At 40.4% G+C, this 21175-nt stretch overlaps 2 protein-coding genes across 16 annotated transcripts in view; one reads left to right on the top strand and one right to left on the bottom strand.

The window, feature by feature from the left end:
* The window catches only part of ASPH (aspartate beta-hydroxylase), a 220937-nt gene extending 203788 nt beyond the window's left edge, over positions 1-17149 (top strand). For all 14 annotated transcript variants that reach the window (XM_031669577.1, XM_003902799.3, XM_009213094.2 and 11 more), the window contains 3 exons: positions 201-292; positions 663-796; positions 14879-17149. In XM_031669577.1, coding sequence (XP_031525437.1) covers positions 201-292; positions 663-796; positions 14879-15029 — 377 coding nt within the window. In that variant the 3' untranslated portion in view covers positions 15030-17149. The remainder of the gene's footprint in view (positions 1-200; positions 293-662; positions 797-14878) is intronic.
* CLVS1 (clavesin 1) overlaps positions 16738-21175 on the bottom strand; it is a 208730-nt gene continuing 204292 nt past the window's right edge. Inside the window, exon 6 of one of the 2 annotated variants that reach the window (XM_009213089.4) lies at positions 16738-18921. In XM_009213089.4, coding sequence (XP_009211353.2) covers positions 18834-18921 — 88 coding nt within the window. In that variant the 3' untranslated portion in view covers positions 16738-18833. The remainder of the gene's footprint in view (positions 18922-21175) is intronic. The other variant, XM_009213090.4, reaches the window with a different exon arrangement.

Raw genomic sequence — 21175 nt, 5'->3', positions numbered from 1 at the left:
TTGGAGCAAGACATGTCTTCTTTATTGATTAATTTTTATTATTTTCCAATAAGCCTTTTGCATTCCTACTTCATCTTCTCATGTTTACTCAATCTTCTCATTCCTGCAGTGAAGATGACATATAGCTCTCACTTCATCTAAATGGGATAAGTTTAAGCTTTACTGTGATTTGTTTCCAACAGTTATGTTATTTATTCTAGGAAGAAGAAATGAAAATGCCTGCAAAGGAGCTCCTAAAACCTGTACCTTACTAGAAAAGTTCCCCGAGACAACAGGATGCAGAAGAGGACAGGTACCAAGAGTGTCGTGCTGGGGAGAACACAATTAATTGTTAGGAATAAGGGCATGTTGACCTTTACAAAGAAATGGTTGTTTCCTTTGGCCCAGTGAATGCCTCTTTTTACGTGCCCTTTTTACTGAAACATAATTTTATGTGGTTGACGTCAGAATTGAGGGTGGAAAATGTTCAGTGTTTATCGCTTTGTGGAAAATGTGAGTGCTTATTTTTAGTTCCTTCACAAAGAAATAAGACTTGAATATAAATATTAAATCTTACAAAGGCGCTAATCCAAACTGACAGTAATTTTTTACTGTCACCTTAACTTAGCAGTTCCTCCACACCTTGATAAATGGCTGAATGGAGTGTCATGTTTTCTATGCAGATCAAATATTCCATCATGCACCCTGGGACTCACGTGTGGCCGCACACAGGGCCCACAAACTGCAGGCTCCGAATGCACCTGGGCTTGGTGATTCCCAAGGAAGGCTGCAAGATTCGATGTGCCAATGAGACCAAGTATGTGTCCTCTGTTATCCGTCATATCCATCACCTCTGAGGATGAGAGTTTGTTACAACAGAGCTGTGTTCCTTTGGATTACTTGTCTTCTTTTGTAGCTGAAGCAGACTGGAGCAAAGTGATATTAATCCAAACTCTTGAGTCTATACCCCTTCTTGGTGCTTTCTGTTAGCCTGGAGACATTGCCCAGCTCTAGGGCTGCCCTCTTCCATTATTTCTCAGCAGAGTACTTATCTAGTTGAGGAACTGCCTTGTTTCTCTCTGTGGGTAGACAGATGTGCATTCAGAGTCAGCCAGCATGCATTGAGCCCTGCAGATGTTATGCATTGTGTTTCCTGCTTTGCAACCTGACTTATTCATGAATACAAGAAGTCTCCCTAACTGAAGAACTCACCCCATGATATTTATACATTTTGATCTAGAGGAGATGGTATGGTGCAATGGAAGCTGGCTGCCTTTTTCAAATCCCAGCTCTGCCACCTAACCTGTGTAACCTTGGCTAGTTACTTAATCCCTTCAAACATCAGCCTTCTTGCTTATAAAATTGGCAGTGATAACATCTACTTTGCAGGGTTGTTGTATGGATTAACTGGAATAATGTCTACAAGGTGCTCAGTCCATGTTCTGGTATCAGTAGGGACGTGATGAATGTTAGATCTCCTCTCCCTCCCTTGCCTCTTGCTTTCCTAATCATGACAGGTTTATTCATGATCTTTTGAACAAACCATACTTGCTCTGGCTTCTGTATCTGTGGTGCTGATAATCTCTGTCCTTAGAATGCCCATCTTTTCACCTATCCAAAATTAGTTTTATAAAAATACAACCTCTCAGAGTATATATCCTCAGTAATCCCATTCCCTATCTTCTAATGCTCTTTATTCATTAATATAATATTACCCTTATCTCTATAGCAAGCTGTATGTAAGCTCCTGGAGATCAGAAACCACGTTATTGTCATCTTACACATTTCTTATTGTCCTTAGTAGAGGTCTGAGTGGAGGATGAGTGCTCAGGGGTCTGCAGAATTGTTTATTTGGTTATTGGCAGATAAGTGCCCTGGGCAGCCCATGGTGCTATGGGAAATTCAGAGATGACTGAGAAGGGGCCATCCTCTGCTGGGTGTGTTGCTCAGGAAGATAACGCAAGATTGAAGGCCATAGGGGTCGTAAAAGAGGTACTACAATGGCCTCGCTACAGAAAAGCTAAAAATACTACAGATGGCTCCATGAGCAGGAGCCTCACCTGCTTGCAGGGACTCAACTTGCAGAGTGGCAGTTTTTGAAGACAAGAAGGATTCGAACATTGAAAGCTAAAGAGGGATATTCCAAAACAGTATCCATTAAAGGCACAGAGGCCAAAAATTATGGCCACATATGAAGAATATTGAATAATACATCAGCAGCCAGCAGTGTATGGTACATAAAGAATAAGGTTGCAAAGTGAAAGAGTCTTTTTAGAAACTAAATCATAGGAGGCTTTGAATCCCAAACTAATGGGATCAGACCTTTATTAGGAAGTTACTGTGGAACCCATGGGTGAATCCTGTGGGGACAGTGGGAAGAACAATTAGCAGGCTATCACAGCGGCCCACCCAAAAGATAAGCAGAGCTGGAATTGGGATGCTGGAAAGAAATGGAGACTAGAGAGCAGATGCAAGAGATATCAGGTGACTCTTGAATGTGTGGTACAGGAATGGGGCATCCAAGATGCTGCTGCAATTGCAGTCTTTGGACAGTGGAGGGTGGCGATGCTTGAGCAAATCTTGGGAATTTGGGAGGCATGAGGCAAATTCAAGGAAAGGAAGAGGAATTCAGTGCTTGTGCATATTTTATTTAGTTGCTATTGGAACACACTTGTAGAACCATCCAGGAGGTGGCTGGAAATAGAGACCTGGCACTCAGGGGAGAAGGTAAGTCTAGAGATAAAGATTTGAGAGTCACGCTTAGCAAGAACTTCTAGAGGAAGCTTGAGACGATCAAACGATGACAGAAATGAAAAGGTTCCATGAAAACATCTATATTTAAAAGACAGAAGGAGGAAGGACAACCAAGAAGGAAATGGGGCAAGAAAGGCAGAATCAGGTAGATCAGGAGGAGGAATCAGGGATCACTGGACAGGTAGAAGTTTTTTCAGGCATGGAATGAATCTTGTCTTACGTTGGGAACCTGGTTTGGGTCTTCAGGGTCTCTCTGCCAAAGTGAAAAGGAGCAGGGACACATTGGGGGATGCCAGGAATTTAGAGAAGAGGTGGGAGAATGCTGGAGCAGGCACAGATTGACAAGGTAACTCCTTGGAGATCACATGAGAGCATGAGGCAGTGGAGATGGAGAAGAGCACCCAGCCCCACGCTTCAGTGCTCCTTAGGCTTTTAGGGTTTATTTGTTCTTTCACCAGCTCACTCGCTCTCTCCCTCACCTCCTACCTCCTATGTTTTCTCTCTCCCTCCCTCCTTTCCTTCCTCCTCCCTCCCTTCTTTCCTTTCTGCCTGCCTGCCTGCCTGCCTCCCTCCTTCTCTCCCTCCCTGCCTCCCTGCCTCCCCGTGTTCCTGCCTTCCTGCCTTCCTCATTCTCTTCTGTATTCTGCTTGTAGATACTTGGAACAAAATCACTAGAGAAAAATCCACTTAGGGCCAGGCAAGGTGGTTCATGCCTATAATCCCAGAACTTTGGGAAGCCAAAGCAGGAGGATTGCTTGAGGCCAGGAGTTCAAGACCAGCCTGAGCAACACAGTAAGACCCCATTCCCACAGAAACAATTTTTTTTTTTTTTGAGACGGAGTCTCGCTCTGTCGCCCAAGCTGGAGTACAATGGGATGATCTCGGCTCACTGCAAGCTCTGCCTCCCAGGTTCACCCTATTCTCCTGCCTTAGCCTCCCGAGTAGCTGGGACTACAGGTGCCCACCACCATGCCCGGCTAATTTGTTTGTATTTTTAGTAGAGACGGGGTTTCACCGTGTTAGCCAGGATGGTCTTGATCTCCTGACCTCGTGATCTGCCTGCCTGGGCCTCCCAAAGTTCTGGGATTACAGGCATGAGCCACCACGCCCAGTCATAAAAACAACTTTTAAAAAAAATATGCTAGCATGATGGCATGCACCTGTACTCCCAGCTACTCAGGAAGCAGAGGCAGGTTAATCGCTTGAGCCCAGGAGTTCAAGGCTGCAGCGAGCTATAATTACACCATAGCACTCCAGCCTGGGTGACAGAGCAAGACCCTGTCTTAAAAAAAGAATAATAATAAATCTACTTAGGCATAGGCAGGGAGAGGAAGAGAGATGGAACTGAGCTTAGTCTTCAGTGGCCTGAGGCAGAAAGAGAAATCCAAGATTGGAAGAATGGATGTGGCAATCAAGAACGGGAGCAGGTGGATAGTGCCAGGAGGCTTAGCACAAAGTCACAGAGGGCTCAAGACGCATGTTGGGCATGGTGGCATAGGCCTATAGTCACAGCCACTAAAGTGGCTGAGGCAGGAGGATCACTAGAGCCCAGGAGTTTGAGGCTGCAGTGAGCCATGATTGCACCACTGCACTCCAACAAACATAGTGAGACCCCATCTCTTTAAAAAAAAATAAAAAAACAAATGCAGGAGTGATGCTGAGAGACCTGCCCCAGGAGCACATTTGTAGGTGCATTCCCCACTCCCGGCTCCCAGCAAACACCTTGTGTCCATGTTTGATAAAGAAAACAACTGCCAACCCCTCCCCTGAAGCTTAAAACATAATTAGGTTTAACCATCTTCACCTAGCAGAGGCAGAGGAGGGTTAGAAGGACGACTGCAGCCCACTCAGAGGGGGGCCTTGAATGAGATCTTTAACTTGGCAGCCCCTCAGTTTCTGCTGAGGTAAAATACAACCTACTTTGTGTGACAGGAAGGAGCTGCTGATAATAATAATTTGCAGATGGTGTATTTTGCAAATCCACAGTGATTATTTAAAAGTGCTTGCAACTCACCTGCCTATTATTGGGCCAGGGAGACTACAATGCTTCCATCCTTTCCTCCCTGAAGAGTTGCTGAGCACAGGGGCCCTTCTGCCTCATCGTGACTGCTGGTCAGCAGCCCTTCTCCACTTTCTTTCTATTGTGCCAGCTTTATGTTGTGTTGCATTCTCATCCTTAATATTTCTTAACTCAAGGGTGGTTGAGTTGGGCTTAGCACTTCATTACAAAATAGTGCTTTTCATAAGAGAAATGTGTCAATTAAAGTGCTGTGCAATGCTTACAGTGAAAAGAGCTGGAAATCTGATAGTAGTTTATAAACTCTGAGGACAGAAAGACTCTAGTATGAAATCTGGAAGTTCTGTGCTATGATTGTAGAAGTTCTTTTTGCATGGAAAGAAAAACACACACACCAAGAAATAGGTTTCCTTGTGCTAGTCAAAGGCAGCAATTTTTCAGAACGTCTCAACTTCTAAAAGAGGAGGTTACCTGTAGCGATTTGTACGTTGTTGTTCTTAGGTATTAATAATCAGATTAAGATTTCCGCCAGTGTGTATACAGTTTAAATATTCCATCCCTGCAAAGCATAGCGTAGCTCTCTGAGGATGAACTGGTAGGTATGCAGCCCTTACCACTGTAAATGAAATGATCATTTCAAATTAGTAAATGCCTTCTGATTAGAAAACTGATACACGTCCCTCACACATAATTTATATAACACAGAGAAGCTCAATAAAAATGTATTGTTTTATCCCAATACAGAGTTATTGCCAGGTGCTTCTCAATATCTATATATGTGTATTGATGATAGTGATTAGAGTAATAATATATGTTGTTCCAAAATTGTATCTGTGTCAAACACAGTTCTAAGCACTGTACATACATTAACTCATTCATGCTTATGGCAATCCTGTGAAATTAGGATTATTAAAATTCCTGTTTTACAGTGGAGGAGACTGAAGTGTAAAGTTAAGTAACTTGCCTGAGGTTGACATTTATATATGTTTCCTAAGGCTGCCACAACAAATTATCACAAACTGAATGACTTACAACAGAAATGTATTCTTTCATGGTTCTGGAGGCCAAAGTATAAAACTAGGGTGTCGGCAGGGTTGTTCTTTCTGGAGGCTCTAAGGGAGAATCTGGTCCCCTGTCCTAGCTTCTGGCTGCTGGCAGCCCTTGGGGTTCTTTGGTTTATAGACACATCACTTCAGTCCCTGCCTCTGTGTTCACATTGCTTTCTCCCCGAGTCTTCTCCTCTTTTCTTTTATAAGAACATTTATCATTGGATTGAGGGCCTACCCTAATCCAGGGTGATCTCATCTCAAAATCCTTAACTTAATTCAATCTGCAAAGATCTTTTTTCCAAATCAGGTGATAGTCACAGATTCCAGATGAATCTATCTTTTTTAGCGGGGAAGAAGGGTGGGGCGGCTTATGGGGACATTCAACTCACTACAATTTTAGTAGTGGGTTCAGTTCCAGGCATTCTGGCTTGAAAGTTTGTGTTCTAGACATGATCACATAGCCTTGCTTGGGCTTTTTGGATTTTGTTGTAGTTTATACGATTAGGATTATGCTGTACTTATAAGGTGATCACTTCAAATGCTGCTTTTTGTTTCCAGACAAGTAGAGAAATCAGCTGGGAGTTTCCCCTTCTGGGCCTTCTGTTCATGTCACCTCAGGGGGACCACGCTTTGTGGTCTGTAAAATAAAGCTCATTAGAGCCAGATGTGGTGCCTCACGGAGGCCTGTAATCCCAGTACTTTGGGAGGCCGAGGCTGGCGGATCACTTGAGGTCAGGAGTTCAAGACAAGCCTGACCAACATGGTGAAACCCCGTCTCTACTAAAAATGCAAAAGTTATTATTATTATTTTTTTGTGTGTGGTGGCTAATGCCTGTAATCCTAGCTACTCAGGAGGCTGAGGCAGGAGAATCACTTGAACCAGGGAGGCGGAGGTTGCAATGAGCCGAGATCTCGCCACTGCACTCTAGCCTGGGTGACAAGAGTGAAATTCCATCTCAAAAAAAAAATAAGCTATTTAGCAATTTTGATCCAGAGCTGAGTAAACTTGAGTCAGGGAATAAACATGCCCCCAGTGAGTGGGAATTAATTGTTGTACTCAGGGAGTGGCTGAGTTGTGTGAGCTTTAAATGATCCCAGAGAGAAATTCATTCTTCTGAATCTCCAAGGGCATTCCACAGTGTGCTGGAACTGTGCTAAGAGAAGGAACCATGACCTTGGAGCTCTCCTGCAGATTCAGCATTATTGCCTGCAAATTGCTAGCCTGAAATGTTGAACAAGACTGACAGATTGTCAGGAAAGCACACATCGACATTAGCGTCACAGCGACAGATTGAAAAAACGAATTGGCAATCGGTGGTTTAGTCCTATGTAATTCTATATTGCTGTAGAAATAATGGCCTTCCTCCATAGACCTCAAGTATTTTATAACATATATTTTCATTCATTTCTCAAGGTTCCAATTAGGAAGATTGTGTGAAAGTCATGCTAAAATATTAACAATAAGAGAGACTTAATTTTTTAACCCATCATGAATTCTTCATAGACAATATTTGTTTAGTTTTCATAAAGTGTCCAAGGAGATAATTTTAAGACTTACTGTAGTTTTTGAATCACACTGTGGAAGCTGCAATTTGCCAAATCTTTTAGAACCAAATATTTTCATCCCTCCTTTCGTCTTTTTTTACTATTCTCCCTGAAATCATAAACCTTCTGTTCCACAAGATATTTGCCCATCTTCATCTGCATTGCAGTGTGACCTTATCCACAGGTCATCTCTGAAGCCTGCCCATCTAGGACTGTAGAACAAAAAGGACAGTTTTTAACCAGATAGGATGTTTTCCTGAAGGTTTGTTATTGAATAGTAACATTTTTTCCTCTTCTTTCATTTGAGCAACTTGGTGAATTAAACACATCCATACCATGTCTTGACCCCCGCTCTGTGACCCAGTGGTGTGTCTGTGGCTGTTACTACACATGAGTACATAGAAAGCACGCACATACATTTCTCCACCTCCACAGGGAATGGCAGTTCCCATATGGAAAATGGATTCTGTTCCAAATATTTGTTTGTTGAACTGATTGGTGAAAAGCTGGGATCCATTTTTCTCTAGCAATAGTAAATGATGTGTGGCCATTTCTAGGTCAGCTCCCAGAAGCTTTTTAACTAATAATCTTTATTAATAGGACTCTAGAACCAGTGACTATTTATAATAATGTTTCTGTAGGAAAAAAATGCATCCTGAGCTTTTATTTCAGATTTTAGTGTTAGGTATCTTCATAAAAGCATATTAATAATGCTGAAGTCGCATGACTTGGGTTTAAATCCTGGCTTTCCCTCTTGTCAAGAGTAACTCTAGATAATTTGCATAACCTCATTAAGCCTCAATGTCCCCATCTGTAAATTAGAAAGAGTAAAAGTATGTCTTTTGTGGTTTTGAGTATTAAAGTAATCCATATGAATGCACTCAGAACTGTATTTACAAAGTGTTGTGTGGTAAATGCATTCAGTATATTTGAGTTTTTATTATTCTCCTGTCTGATTGCTACAGAAATGGAGACTTTTGTCCTTACATTCCAGGGAGTGAGATCAAGCACTCTCATAACACTGGAGGTGGTGCTTACAGCCTGGAGTGTGTACTCGGACAGCGATGGGGAAGGGACTTTAAGGAGTTAGGAAGGAGGAGTGAAATAGAAGCTGGTCATGTGGACCAGGGCAGGTGAAGGAATGGTACAGATAGGGGAGTGATTTGATAGGCCTGGAGCTGGGAGGGACCCTGGGGAAGGGAGGTGTGACAAGAATGCAGCAGAGACCCTCCCTACTACTCACATCTCTTTCTTCTCTCTGTGCCCCTACCCTGGAACTGGAGAGGTACTGGAAAGAGGGAAGGCATCCCATCTCTACAGCCCTATTGTCAGAAGCAATTGAACCAGAGCAACTCCATCTTGAATAGGAGCTGGGTAAAATGAGGCTGAGATCTACTGGGCTGCATTCCCAGACAGTTAAGGCATTCTAAGTCACAGGGTGAGATAGGAGGTCAGCGAAAGATATAGGTCATACAGACCTTGCTGATAAAACAGGCTGCAGCAAAGAAGCTGGCTAAAACCCACCAAAACCAAGATGATCACGAGAGTAATCTCTGGTCATCCTCACTCCTACACTCCCACCAGCGCCTGGACAGTTTACAGATACCATGGCAATGTCAAGAAGTTACCCTATGTGGTCTAAAAATGGGAGGCATTTTTAGACCACATTCCTTGTTTAGCAGATAATCAAGAAATAACCATAAAAATGGGCAACCAGCAACCTATGGAGTAGTCATTGGAGTATCCATTCTTTTATTCCTTTACATTCTTAATAAACTGCTTTCACTTTACTCTATGGACTCACCCTGAATTCTTTCTTGTTCGAGATCCAAGAACCCTCTTTTGGGCTCTGGATCAGGACGCTTTCCAGTAACACTATAACTTTTTCTTTTCCTCTTCCCTTTCTTTTTCCTCCTCCTTCAGTGCCTTCATCTGAGTTACAAAACCCTTAAATACTGGTGACCTGGAACTAAGAGGAGGAAGGCAGAAGTTGTTTGTGTGTGTTAGAAGGGGAGAGAGAGAAGAGGAAGGGTGACAATGCAGTTTTACGTTTTGCTTACAGTGTGCCATGCCAGGGCTTTCAATGGAGTCTGAACCGGGGAATTTCAGTAGATCGGAATGAGTAAGAGCTGTGTCAAATGTCCGTATTCCTGAGCTCTTTGACCCTTTTCTGTTTTCCACTCAGCCTGTTTCATGCCTTGCAGGCCACCTCAGCATATCATCTACAGATGCTAAGAATGTCTCTTAGGACCATGTCTGCTTCGGCCATAGAATCAGTGTCACTGCAGACATCTGAACCTGTTTCCATGTGATTCCTTTGCTTGAAAATCACAATCATGTCCTTTGCCTATCTCAGAACATTTTAGCAAAGATAATTAAGATATTATCTATCAAATTTCTAGGTGGAAGACTCTGTAAGCACCTAGTATCATCACTTAGCCTTATTATTATCAATGGTAATTCTGTGACCAAATTATAGTTATTAAACATGCACTGCCACCATTTTATCCTTATCATTATTTATAATTATAATAATTTGAGAAGTTGACAGATTATGGAATACTGTTTTATCTTGGGACCAGATATTCTTATATCTTTTGACAATCCAGAGAGAGGCTTTCTTCTCTTAGTGGTAAGAAATTCTAACAGAAGGCCAGGAGCAGTGGCTCATGCCTGTAATCCCAACTCTTTGAGAGGCCAAGGCAGGAGAATTGTTTGAGCCCAGGAGTTGGAGAGCATCTTGGGCAACATAGAGAAACCCCATCTCTACAAAAAAAAAGTCCAAAAATTAGCTGGATGTGATGGTGCACACCTGTAGTCCTAGGTACTCGGGAGGCTGAGGTGGGAGGATCACCTGAGCCTGGAAGGCACAGGCTGCAGTGAGCTGTGATGGTGCCACCACACTCCAGCCTGGGTGACAGAGCAGATCCTATCTTGAAAAAATAAAAGTGTTGGGTGGGAGGAGAGAAAGCGAGGAAGGAAAGGAGGAAGTTCCAACAGTGAACCAAGCTTCCAGGGATGGAGAGCAGTGCCCACCCCCAATGCTGCTTCTCTGAGTCCTTAGACAAGGGCTGTAGCAGTACTTCCAGGCAGACCTCTGTCACAGGCCACTTTGAAGATGGTTTCTCCAAAAGGCTGATTCTATGTCATAATTTGAGTGTAACTTAATCTTATTTGATGGAGCTTTGCTCACAAAGCAAGTGGCCTGAAAACTAACTTTGCATTCTAGAGAGTCTTTGGTTTTCATTCAGAAGTGATTTGACATCTTTATGCTCCTCTCCCTTTGTTGTGGAAGAAAAGCACTCATCCTTTCCCAAGCATGTATACACCTTGAATTTCACCTGGAGTCACTTAAGCCTGGACATCGCTTGTATGAGGTTTTATTGTTCTTTCATTTTGCCCTTTTAGGTGAATCATGACTGCAGTTTTAGTCATTCTATCTCTAGTAACTGATTGAAAGACACCATTTTTTTTAAGAATTCAGAAGAAATCTACATTAAAAAATCTACGTTATGTAATTGACTATCTTTGCTATTTTCTGGGGGAAATGTATGAAAGAAAGTGGAAGGGCAAATAAATCCAACAGCACTCACTTTCCCCAAGAGTTTTGTGACCCTAAAACAGTCCAATTAACAACCCTTTGGGATACCTCCCCAAATTTCTCATTTATAAAATCGATTAATTAATGGTTTACACTAATCTGTATTGTGCTTAATGTATCTGGAAAGCTGCAAGCCTGTGGTTCTTAAGTTCTACTCTTATATGCACTGATGTTCCATGAGTGACCAGCGTGTTCTGGTGCTAATAACTTTTCCCAGTTCTCAAGGAATTTAATTTAATGAATGGAATGCTTAAGGCCTTTTTCCCATAAAACATTTCTAGATCTTTGGCTTTGTTATACCTATCATAATCTAGCGAAAAATGTCATTTTGTGTGGGCTAGAATTTTCTATTCAGTTATTTTAATTACTTCTAGTATTTTAAGTAGTTTCCGGATTCTCTGCCACCCAAAAAACTTTGAAAATCACTTGTCATTGCTGTACAAAGTACATTTCACAGATGCTCTGACGATGTTTTTATATCTCATCTCCCTTGGAAGTTTTTAGTTGTCTGAAAGGAAGGCAGATTTCATAAGGAGTGATGCCAAGGTCATTTTTGGTAACATACCACCTCCCAACATTTCACCTCTGTCTTTTATCTTTTCCCTATTTTTCTTTATATTTTCATTCCTTTTCTGTTTTATATTTTCTGTCATTAGTTGAATATCTACTATGTGCCAACCATGTGCTAATCCTCACATCAATTATGCCAATGAAGATTCGAAGACTCAATTATGCTAAGTAGCTCACCTTAGGTCCCATAAATAATAAATGCCAGGGTCAAGAGGCTTCCCCTCAAAGACCATAAATTTCCATCTTGCTGTATTGCTTCTCTCTTTCTCCTCTACCACATGCTCTCCTTTGCCTTTCCCTTTTTTCTCTATTTAATTGTAGTAAAATACACATAACGAAATTTACCATATTATCCATTTTTGGGTGTGCAGTTTAGTGATGTTAAGTACATCCATATTGTATGACCATCAACATGATCTATCCTCAGAACTCTTTCTAACTTGCAAAACTGAAACTATAACCATTAAATAACTCCCATTCCCCTCCTCCCACCGGCCACTGGCAATACTCTTCTCTTTTCTGTCTCTATGAATTTAACTGCTAGTCTAGGACCTCAGATGTGTAGAATAGAATAGTAATTATCTTTTTATGTCTGGCTTATTTTACTTGACATAATGTCCTCAGAGTTCATACACATTGTAGCATGTGTCAAAATTTCCTTTCTTTTTGAGGCTGAATTAATATTCCATTGTATGTGTATACCACATTTTGTTTTTCTGTTCATTCATCAATAGACACGTGGGTGGCTCACACCTTCTGGCTATTGTGAATAGTGCTGCTGTGAACATAGGTGCACTGCCTTTCGTTTTGAGTACACTTCCTCCCTCATCTTTTACATAAATTATAAGGCTTGTCTGTGGTATCCACTGACATTGCTTAATCCCAGTGACAACACTAAGACCTAGAAAATGCCTGCCTAACTGTGGAAGCTGTGAACTGTTTCACTGATTTTTCTTGTCAGCGTATTTCCCCCACTTGGTTTTACGTTTGTTCTCAAGTTGGGTTTTGCATGGTAATGAATGCATATTCTGCCCTTTGCTCCTAAGTCCATAGATTTCTATCTTTTGCTACCCTTGATGGAACTCTAATGGAACCCTAAAAACCTTCAGAGGAGTTGTAAAAGAGCCAATCAACATGTGTGTGTTGACTGCAAGCGATGAGGCACGGTGTATTAGTCCATTTCCATGCAGCTGATAAAGACATACCTGAGACTGAGAAGAAAAAGAAGTTTGATTGCACTTACAGTTCCACATGGCTGGGGAGGACTCAGAATCATGGCAAGAGACAAAAGGCGCTCTTCTTCTTCTTCTCCTTCTCCTTTTTCTTCTTCTTCTTCTTTCTTTTCCTTTTCCTTTTTTTTTTTTTTTTTTTTTTTTTTTTGTGATGGAATCTTGCCCTCTCACCCAGTCTGGAGCACAGTGGCTTGATCTCGGCTCACTGCAACTTCTGCCTCCCAAGTTCAAGTAATTTTCCTGCCTCAGTCTCCTGAGTAACTGGGATTACAGGCATGCGCCACTACACCCAGCTAATTTTTGTATTTTTAGTAGAGATGGGGGTTTCACCATGTTGGCCAGGCTGGCCTTGAACTCCTGATCTTGTGAACCTCCCTCCTCGGCCTCCCAAAGTGCTGAGAGTACAGGCATGAGCCACCACACCCAGCTGAAAGGCACATCTTACATAGTGGCAGCAAGAGAAAATAAGGAAGATGCAAAAATGGAAACCCCTGATGAAACCATCAGATCTCATGATACTTGTTCACTGTGATGAGAACGGTATGGGGGAAACTGCCCCATGATTCAAATTATCTCTCATCGGGTCCTTCCCACAACACATGGGAATTATGGGAGTACAATTCAAGATGAAATTTGGGTGGGGACACAGCCAAACCGTATCATGAAGTATGTGAGATAGCACACTGGGTGGAGGTGGGAGGGTGGGTAGAGAAGTAGAGGTTTGGTTCCCAACTTCAATGAACTGTCAACTTGGAAAAGCTCAGTACTTTATCTGTTAGTTTACATAACTTGGAAATTTTATTATCAGATTTATTCAGTATGTCAGTTATTTTCCACTGGAATGATTTTTGCCCCTGCTCCCACCCTGGACATTTGACAATGACTAGAGATGTTTCTGTTTGTCACAACTATGGCAAAAACTGCAATTACTTTTGCACCAACCTAATAGTATAGGGAATGCTACTGCCGTACAGTGGGTGGAGGTCAGGGATGCTGCTAAATATCTTATAGTGCATGGAACAGCCCCTAAAACAGAGAATGATCTGGCCTAGATGTCAGTAATACCAAGGTTGTGAAGCCCTGCAATATATGTAGTATTGCTCAGTTTATATTGGTTAATCACCTAATATGGAACACAAAAATTCACCACTAGTTTTCCCAAGGAAAACATCTTTATGATAATACAGTAACTTGAAATCAAGCTAGCATTTCCCATGCTATAATTGTCATTATTTGCTAATCCAGGTGCAAAATTTTTAAGGCTTAACTGGAATTTAGTACCTAAGGAAAATTTTCTAGCAAAAAATTTATTTTAAAAACATAACTTGGTATTGAATATATTGGCAGTTAATATCTATTTTTAAAATAAGGAACCATCAATATCACTCATAAACTCTCTTTAGATTTGAAAAGCATTGTGTTAACTGCCTCCTGTATGTTTCTTTCTTAATAGACTAACACTATATTTAGATCTTAGTCCCTATGCAGATATCTTATGAGGTAATGTTGGAAGCTCTATAGGGTGTTTTGCAGCATTGATTTAAAATATTCCATGGATAACCCACTTGCATAGAAGATGATACTAAAAATACAAACAAAATTCATTCCCAATCTGCCCATTTTCTTCAGCCGGAATACTAGCTAGGAAACTCCTAATTTAGTTTTCTACTTTATGGTTACCGTGTTTAAGTTGATTCCTTTCTTCCATAAAATGAAACTTGAACAAGTGGAGTGAGCTGAAAAGAAAATTGATTGGAAGTGTCTTGAGAAGCATAGAGATGCCTGAGACCCAATCACTGCCCATACGTCTAAACCAGAATAATTGCAAGACATATAATAATATACAGAATAATTGCAAGGCATGTAATAAGACCAATATGTCTTCATCACAAATCCTCTGTTATTTGTACATCTCCAGTGCTGAGAAATGAAAACTGAGGTTCATAGCAAGATTTCTGAAATTCTTTCCTAATCATCAAGGGAAGAATAAACTTGGGCTTAATGTTCTAGTTATTTGGTTATGTCCCAAAGGTTGTTACCAAAGGTAGTTCTCGCGCATGGACAGGAATTGATCCTCAGACATCTGAACCACACAAAGCTATATTCAGGAATCCTTGTCTTTCTTTTGCAGGACCTGGGAGGAAGGCAAGGTGCTCATCTTTGATGACTCCTTTGAGCACGAGGTATGGCAGGATGCTTCATCTTTCCGGCTGATATTCATCGTGGATGTGTGGCACCCAGAACTGACACCACAGCAGAGACGCAGCCTTCCTGCAATTTAGCATGAATTCATGCAAGCATGGGACACTCTGGAGAGAGGCTGCCTTTCTGGTTCCATTTCCTTGGGTGTGAGGATAGAATTTCGAACACTAGGACTCTTAATCCCCTTGACTTGCAGCCTGAATAATTCTCAGCCTCCTGCTAGGGTTAGAAGACACTAAAGGGAATATTTGCCTCGCTGCAATTCATTTAGGAAATGCCCTGCTGTGTGTCATCTCATGAAAGCAGTGGTCTTCTGCCGGTATTTGAGGTGAACATTTGATAGCTTCTACCTTACCAAAGATATTTTTTCCACATAGAAAAGATCTAATTCAGTGTATAAAGAGAACATATGTAGAAACTGTGAATGGATTGCTTTAGTTTGTAATTTTTCTATGCAGTTATATTTTTCTAGTGTAGCTAGACTATTTTGTCATCATGTACCACTACGTTTTTGTTGATTTTAATGACAAGCTGTATAAATGCTTTACTTCTAGCTGTTTAACGGTAGCATTACTGGGAAACTCAGACGTCCCTCTTTTAATTCTTCTTAGTAAAAGACACTCATGAAAACAGCAGTTTTATTTTCCTAATACAAAAAAGAAAGAGGTCATTATGCCAGTGTCTATGAACTGTACCCATCCCAACTCTCCAGTCATTTGGTTTTTTTTATCTTGATTGAGATCCTCTTCTCACTATGCTAGTGGTGGGGATATTGACAAAATCCTATTTCTTTCAAAGAGGAACTTTTCACACTGAAAAAAGAGCATGGAATTATCTTATATTGTTATAGAAGTCCCAGATATAAATTTTTATGCGAATTATTAGAGCTTCTGGGGAAAAAGTATAGTTCATGGAAATAAAAATATGTTCTTTCAGGGTTAGGTGGATAGGTGGCTGCTAGGGTGTCAGGCTCCTGGCTGTTTCGCCATCCATGAGGCAAGGGCTGAGAATACAGTGTCTTTGCCTATGTAGATTCATGTGAATGACAGGAAGCCAGCTCTTCAGTCTTGGAGATGATTTCTGCTACAGTTCTGTAGAAATGTTAAGGATGGCAGAGTAAAAGGTTACTAAGAATGCCAGGATCTTTGTCCTGGGTGTAGGAGGTCCAGATTGCTTTCCTTTTTGATGAAAGAGTTTGGAAGACTGTCCCATCTCTCTGGCTTGAGAAGCCTCTGCCATTTTAAACATCACTGTGAAATAGCAATTATCATCATTTACATTTAGTTTTAACATTACCCACAACATAGAAATAACAGTTAAAAATCATCTTGCCTACTCATTCCAAAGATGAGCAAGTCATTAATTTATAAAGTATTAATGCATCAGATTTTGTATGTTTTGAATCAAAGCTAACTAGAAATGTTAGCTATAAGAATGTAATGATATTCATGCACTGAATTCTAAACCAATATGAACAAAAATGCTGCAGGAATGGCACAGAGGTCACCAAATTTCATTCACAGGTAGAAAAAAACGTGTGCTTTCTTTTCCATCTAAAAACAAAAGGAGACTTTCTTTATCTCATTTAAAGAACAGCTCTTTGAAATTGAAATTGACTCTTTTTGCTTGACCTTAAGGACATTAGCTTCCAGTGGATAAGTTTGCAAAATACTTTTCCTGTTCTTTTGTTTTGCTGGTATTGAAAACATCCCACTAAATCAGATGAAGAGGCATGGGAGGAAAAATATCCAAATTAAATAAAATCGAGAAGAGAAGGCAAACTCTTGAAAAGTAAAAAGGTATTTGTGTCCTTCAGTATTTATTGAACAGAGGAAATAACTGACAAGGGCAATACAATTCAATGCTCATGTAGTAACATTCGCGTCACTTGTTGAATTTGGTTCTCATATGTATATTGCATACACATAAAGAAATTCAAACTATAAGTCGTCATTGTTGAGCCATCATCTTACATTCATGTAATGAAATTATGGAAGAGAGTAAAAACTAGCTCTTAACTTAGTAAATATGGTATTTAAAATCAGGTCACTACAGTAGGGTTCTAAGTATTGCCAATTGAAAAACTAGAAATGGCATTACTGTTGCAAAGTGTTGTCAATAATTGACTCCAATAGCATTGTAAATACTTGTATCCCATAACTATTTTAAACCCAAGCAATAAAATGGATTTTCTAATTCACTTTAATTCTTTCTTTCTCTTACCTATGTCTTGGTACATAAGAAAAGTGTTTCTGTCTCTGCATTGGTAGAATTATTTCAATGTTATTATTTTTGTGATTTCCAATGTCTATACAAAAATGAATTAATTTAATTTATATTGTGATACAGCTGTTTGAGAAGTATTTTTAATTCTGTTTCAACTTTATTTCTCCAAGGGTATAATATGAAAATTACTTCTGTTATTATTCTCTACCAATAGGGAAAAAAATTAAAATATTAGATCCATTGGGAAAGAGATGTAATAAATAATTAAGATTAGTAATAACATTATCAGGGGTGATTTTGACGAGTTGAATAATCTCTTTCCCTTGAATTATTTAGCTAACAAATTAACTCTCCCAAATATTTAAAATGTAAAATCATATTTTACTGCCCATTATTAACTAAAATATTTTTGTTTGACATTGAGCACCAACTGGTCATACTAATAAATACCCATGTCATACAGATGGCTGGGCAAATAAGAGATATCTAAAAATATGCACCGGTCTTGGAAAACATGGCACAAGTAAGAATATCATATCATATGATGTCCGTTTATTTTATATCTGATTTCTTTTGAATGGATAGTTAGGGACTCCATTTCTAAGGAGAATAGGTAAATAAAATGACCTTTGACAGTTCATCTTGCATTTCTAGTCTTCTCTTCTTTAGTACTTGCATATTTAACCATCCACATGGGTCTTGCTCCATGATTGAATATTTACCCTCGGAGCAACAACCACGTTCTTTCTCCACATCTTTAATTGTTGCAGGAGGGTTGGGGACAAGGGGTAAATGGTTTGATAGCACTTTTCTTTGCTGTAGTGACCCAGTTGAGACAACTGGAATGGATTCATTAATCACTGACATGTGTTTTCAATGAGACAGCTCCTCTGCAGACACACGCTGCACCAATGGGCTCTTGAACTGCCTGTGGGGGAAACTCACATTGCTCAGATGAAATAATTGTATTTCATGTGCATGTGTCTTCCTTTAAAGTCAGCTCATGACAGTCAGCTAGTGGCCTGACAAGAGATGTGACATCAAAATAATTTTTTTGCAGGATATCAAAATAAGCAAACTTTGCAAATACCCAGACCTATGAGAACATACTCTTAGGCTGAACAATTCAATGCTGGTGATGAGGTCAAAGGAAATAATTCAGTAAGAATGGAAATTACCAGAGATGCTATTGTCTCAGGGCTTTGTACTACATGAAACTTGACAGTGGTGTCTGCACAGTTTAACTCTGATACATTTACTTGGAAATGCACTTAATTTTCAAAAACCAGAGAGGGTCCTTGTGTGATACCTCAGAAAAATTCTTGTCCTAATGCAGTGTGTGCATCAAATTTAGTTTTTTATTTTTTCAATTTATTTACTACCATAAATAGGAAGGATAATCTTTTTTACATAAATGCCTTGCATCATCCTCCAGTCCCCTCACTGTGGTGGGGGAAAAAAAAAAGCATCTCTCAAGTCTTTGTCCAACTTTGGCTGCTCAGACCGATGGCTGGTGACAGTCACTGCAGGGGGTCAGGAGTGGAGGACCTTGTGTCAAGCAGAACACACGTGTCTGTGTGGGTCAGTTGCGCATGTGCTTCCCGGGTGGCTGATACCACTGAAGGCCAGTGTGCGGGAGCATTGGTGTGACTCAGGGTTCAGTCCAGAGCCAGGAGTGGCTGAGTGTTCTCATTCTCTCCCTTCTCCTCATGTTTCAGCGTCCCAGCTTCTACCACAGACTGAGATCTAACAAGAGGGGAGGGAAAAAGACAGAATTACAAACAATTCATGGTGACAATTTTGGAACCTTTGAAGACATCTGGATTTTATATTTCTCTTTTTAATAGACACTCAAAAATTAACTAGGTGCAGTGGCACATGCCAGTAATCCCAGCTACTCAGGAGGCTGAGGTGGGAGGATCACTTGAGTCCAGGAGTTTGAGGCTGCACTGAGCCATATTATGACACTGCACTCCAGCCTGGGTGACAGAGGTAGACCCTGTCTCCAAAATCAAAATAAGAAATAAAGACACCCAAAATAACTGCATAATGTGTTCCCTTTCATATCTCTGTTTTTCTTACTTTTGCTTGCTATACCATATTTTTATGGCAAAAAAGCATTTTGGAGTATTGGAATATTCTTTGCAGTGATCACTTCTCTTGGTAAAAGGGACATATGTATTCTAGCCACACTCTGCCCCAGCATCTAAATATCCTGTGTACCTTGAGATATATAAAGTTTGTTGAATTTTTAATGTTTTAGTGTACCTTTTAAACCTTTTGTCTCTGAGAGTCACTGGAAACTATCATGCATGATGTTAAGACTATGAATCAGATGGTAAAGTTAGACTCTGTCCCTTACTGGCTGGGAAGCTTAGGGGAGTTCTTGAAACTCTCTGGACCTTGATTCTCTCACCTGTATATTACAAGTATTACCTACTTCCCACAGTTGTTGATAAGGACTACAACTAATAATATGCATAGAGCATTTGGCATGAAATTATAGTTAAAACTTATGAAGCACTCTTATGAACAACCACTATTGCAATACTAGTAATGATCATTAGTTTTTGATGTGTCCTTTTATATTGAAGTAATAATGATTTTTTCTAAGTTTATAATATGAATTAAACCAAATTATTTTTCAGCTTACAGATAAAAGATTATAAAAAGAGTTATGCAGTAGATATTTAATAAATGTTCACAACTAAAAACATTATTATGAAAATTGTTAAATTGTTCAAATAAGTAAAACTTACATATATGTGCAATAAATTGTTAACTCAGTAGACCTGGGGTGCCCAAACCCTACACCTTACAAGTTTTCAAGACTGGCCTTTGGCTCCTCTAAGCCCTTAGAATAGCCTACCTGATAAGAAGATCTTTGTATATCTGAGACCTTAGTTCATGCCAAGTAGTTTATGCTAACAGTGTGATTTATAGTGCATGCTTACTTTCGTATGTCTGGGCTTTTAGGTCACACTGTATCAGTTTGACCCTTTTAAGGCAGTAAGAGTGTCAGAGGTGTTTGAACCAGAGCAACTCCATCTTAAATAGGGGCTGGGTAAAATAAGGCTAAGACCTGCTGAGATCATTCCCAGAAGGTTAAGGCATTCTTAGTCACAGAATGAGATAGGAGGTTAACAAAAGATACAGATCATAAAGGCCCCGCTGATAAAACAGATTGTAGTAAAAAGCCAAACAAAACCCACCAAACCAAGATGGCGATGAGAGTGATTTCCAGTCACCTTCACTGCTACACTCCCACCAGCACCATGACAGCACCAGCACCATGCCATAGCAACATCAGCAAATTAACCTATATGGTCTAAAAAGTGGAGGCATGAATAATCCACCCCTTGCTTAGCATATAATCAAGAAATAACCATAAGAATGGGCAACCAGCAGCCCTCAGGGCTGTTCTTTCTATGGTGTAGCCATTCTTTCATTCCTTTACTTTCTTAATAAACTTGCTTTCACTTTACTCTATGGACTTACCTTGAATTCTTTCTTGCACGAGATCCAAGAACCCTCTCTTGGGGTCTGGATTGGGACCACTTTCCAATAACATCTTTCTGGTAAACCACGAAGGGATGATACTGAGGAAACCCCTGACCAAAGACTAACTTTGGGTAAGTAAGTGATGGGGTCTGGTAACAAGAGGGGATGGGGGAAGGCTGAGGACTGAGCAGTTAAGATCAGTCACAAAGGTACTGTATGCCCATGAGACTGACCCCCCCCATAAAAACCTGGACACCAGGGCACAGGTGAACCTCCTTCATTGACAACACTTTGCAGATGTTGTCACACATCTTTGCTAAGAGAATTAAGTTCTGTTTATGTGATTCTACTGGAAGGACAACTGGAAGCTTACAGCTGGTCCTTCCTGGACTCCTCCCTACTCATGGCCTTCCATTCCTGATTGCAACCTATCTCCTTCTCTGTAATAAACCACAACTGTCAGTCTAACAACTTTCCTGTGTCCTGTGGGTCCTTCTAA

This window comes from Papio anubis, chromosome 8 (genome assembly GCF_008728515.1).
Source record: "Papio anubis isolate 15944 chromosome 8, Panubis1.0, whole genome shotgun sequence".
In the NCBI taxonomy this organism is placed as follows: domain Eukaryota; kingdom Metazoa; phylum Chordata; class Mammalia; order Primates; family Cercopithecidae; genus Papio; species Papio anubis.
Note: the sequence above shows the minus strand (reverse complement) of the source record. Positions and strands in the feature narration are given on the sequence as shown.